The following is a 1,477-nucleotide window of genomic DNA, read 5'->3' on the forward strand; positions in this document are numbered from 1 at the left end:
GAAAAGCATATTTTCCAGTTAATCTCACGTAGGAAATTCCCATCGCATCCAAGCGTTTAAGAATCCACATAAAAGTTTTACTGAAAATCAGAATGTCAATCATAAGTTGCTCCTCCGATCAGTGGCAGCTCCGATGGTTCGCCCCCTTGGTTCGCCCCTTGGTTCGCAGCTCGTTTGGTGAACTGTGACAGCTGCGGCAACGCAAGAAAGAAGCCTGATATAGTGATACGGAAGAAGGCCCGGCGATCTAAACCGTTCCTACGGACGCTTTCCGCAAGAATAAGAAGCGTTGCCCAGAAGAAAAAAGGTCGGAGAGTTTGGAACTGGGAAGCTGAAGCGGACCCGAAGGAAAAAAAATCAAGCAAGGTCTTCACCAATATGTGCAATATGCAGTATTAGCCATAGATTAGAACACGGGCGTCCATTCCACTCCAGTTGAAAATGAGAATAGTATCAACCAGGAGGACTCACAGGAAGCCAACAGCACGAGCTGTGAAGAAGAGCTGATACCACTGGCGAAATTAGGGAAAATCGCGATGAATTGAGGATAGTTTTTGAGTTTGGTAAAACCTTATGATCCTCCTCGGCTTGATCACAACAGGTAGCCATGGATCCCTACTCTGATGATGGGTAATTGAAGGATCTTAATGTAGTGCTCTGAAGATAGCTTCTCAAGTTGTTAGCGGACGGGGATAGTTATATAGGTGTCACAAGTTACCTGCAGAGTTGAGAGAACAACATTAAAGAATGAAATGGCAGATGTGTAGAATAAATAAAGAAATTCAAGTTTTGTGTAGACCCAAGAATAAAAAGAATAGTTAAAAAAGTAGCTAAAAGCTAAATTAGAGTAGAAGAATCGTCTTGATAAAATCTAGCCGCGGGCCCTAGTGGTTGATTTCATAATCAACCTCCAGTCGGACCTCGCATACAAGGGTCTGCCACCTCAATGTGAACCGCCACCTCAACATGAAATATTTTTTTATCTGGGATATTAAATTAATTTATCAATGAATGTAGCAAGATTCATTAAATGCAATTTGATTATGCAGTAGACAATCTATTTATGACTCTTTCTAGTAAATTTGGTGACTCTAACATTAATATCCTTGTCTTTACAATATTGTTCAAGTTTTGTGATGGCGTAGAACGGGCGGGCTCTGTCCAGCCTCCATGACAGTGCAAGGCCACAGGCTGAGGCAATCAGTAATCACAACTGCCTAAGGCATTGGCATAGCAACCAACCCCACAATTACCCCGCATATGTATAACACGTAAATGTGGGAAATGGTGCTAAGGAAAAGGGCTATATAAACAGAGCCTTCTTCAAACCCACCTTTTAGGAACCATCTTAGTATTTCATCTAGATAGCTTACCTAGCTGGCAATCAAACATCTGTTTCACCTGCGCCTAGATTGAAGACTTGATATAATACTAAGATCAATAACTTTTTTTACTCTTTTTAAAGCAGGTTTTTAGG

At 41.4% G+C, this 1,477-nt stretch overlaps 1 protein-coding gene across 1 annotated transcript; it reads right to left on the reverse strand.

Annotated features, from left to right (window-relative positions):
- Positions 1–95: 95 nt before the first annotated feature.
- PAAG_08126 (hypothetical protein) lies at positions 96–609 on the reverse strand (the record flags this gene model as incomplete). Its single annotated transcript, XM_015846429.1, has 2 exons — positions 96–368; positions 472–609. The coding sequence occupies 2 exons, from the start codon at positions 607–609 to the stop codon at positions 96–98; spliced, it is 411 nt and encodes a 136-aa protein (XP_015700864.1).
- Positions 610–1,477: the final 868 nt, after the last annotated feature.

Source organism: Paracoccidioides lutzii, assembly GCF_000150705.2.
Source record: "Paracoccidioides lutzii Pb01 unplaced genomic scaffold supercont2.29, whole genome shotgun sequence".
Classification (NCBI taxonomy): Eukaryota; Fungi; Ascomycota; class Eurotiomycetes; order Onygenales; family Ajellomycetaceae; genus Paracoccidioides; species Paracoccidioides lutzii.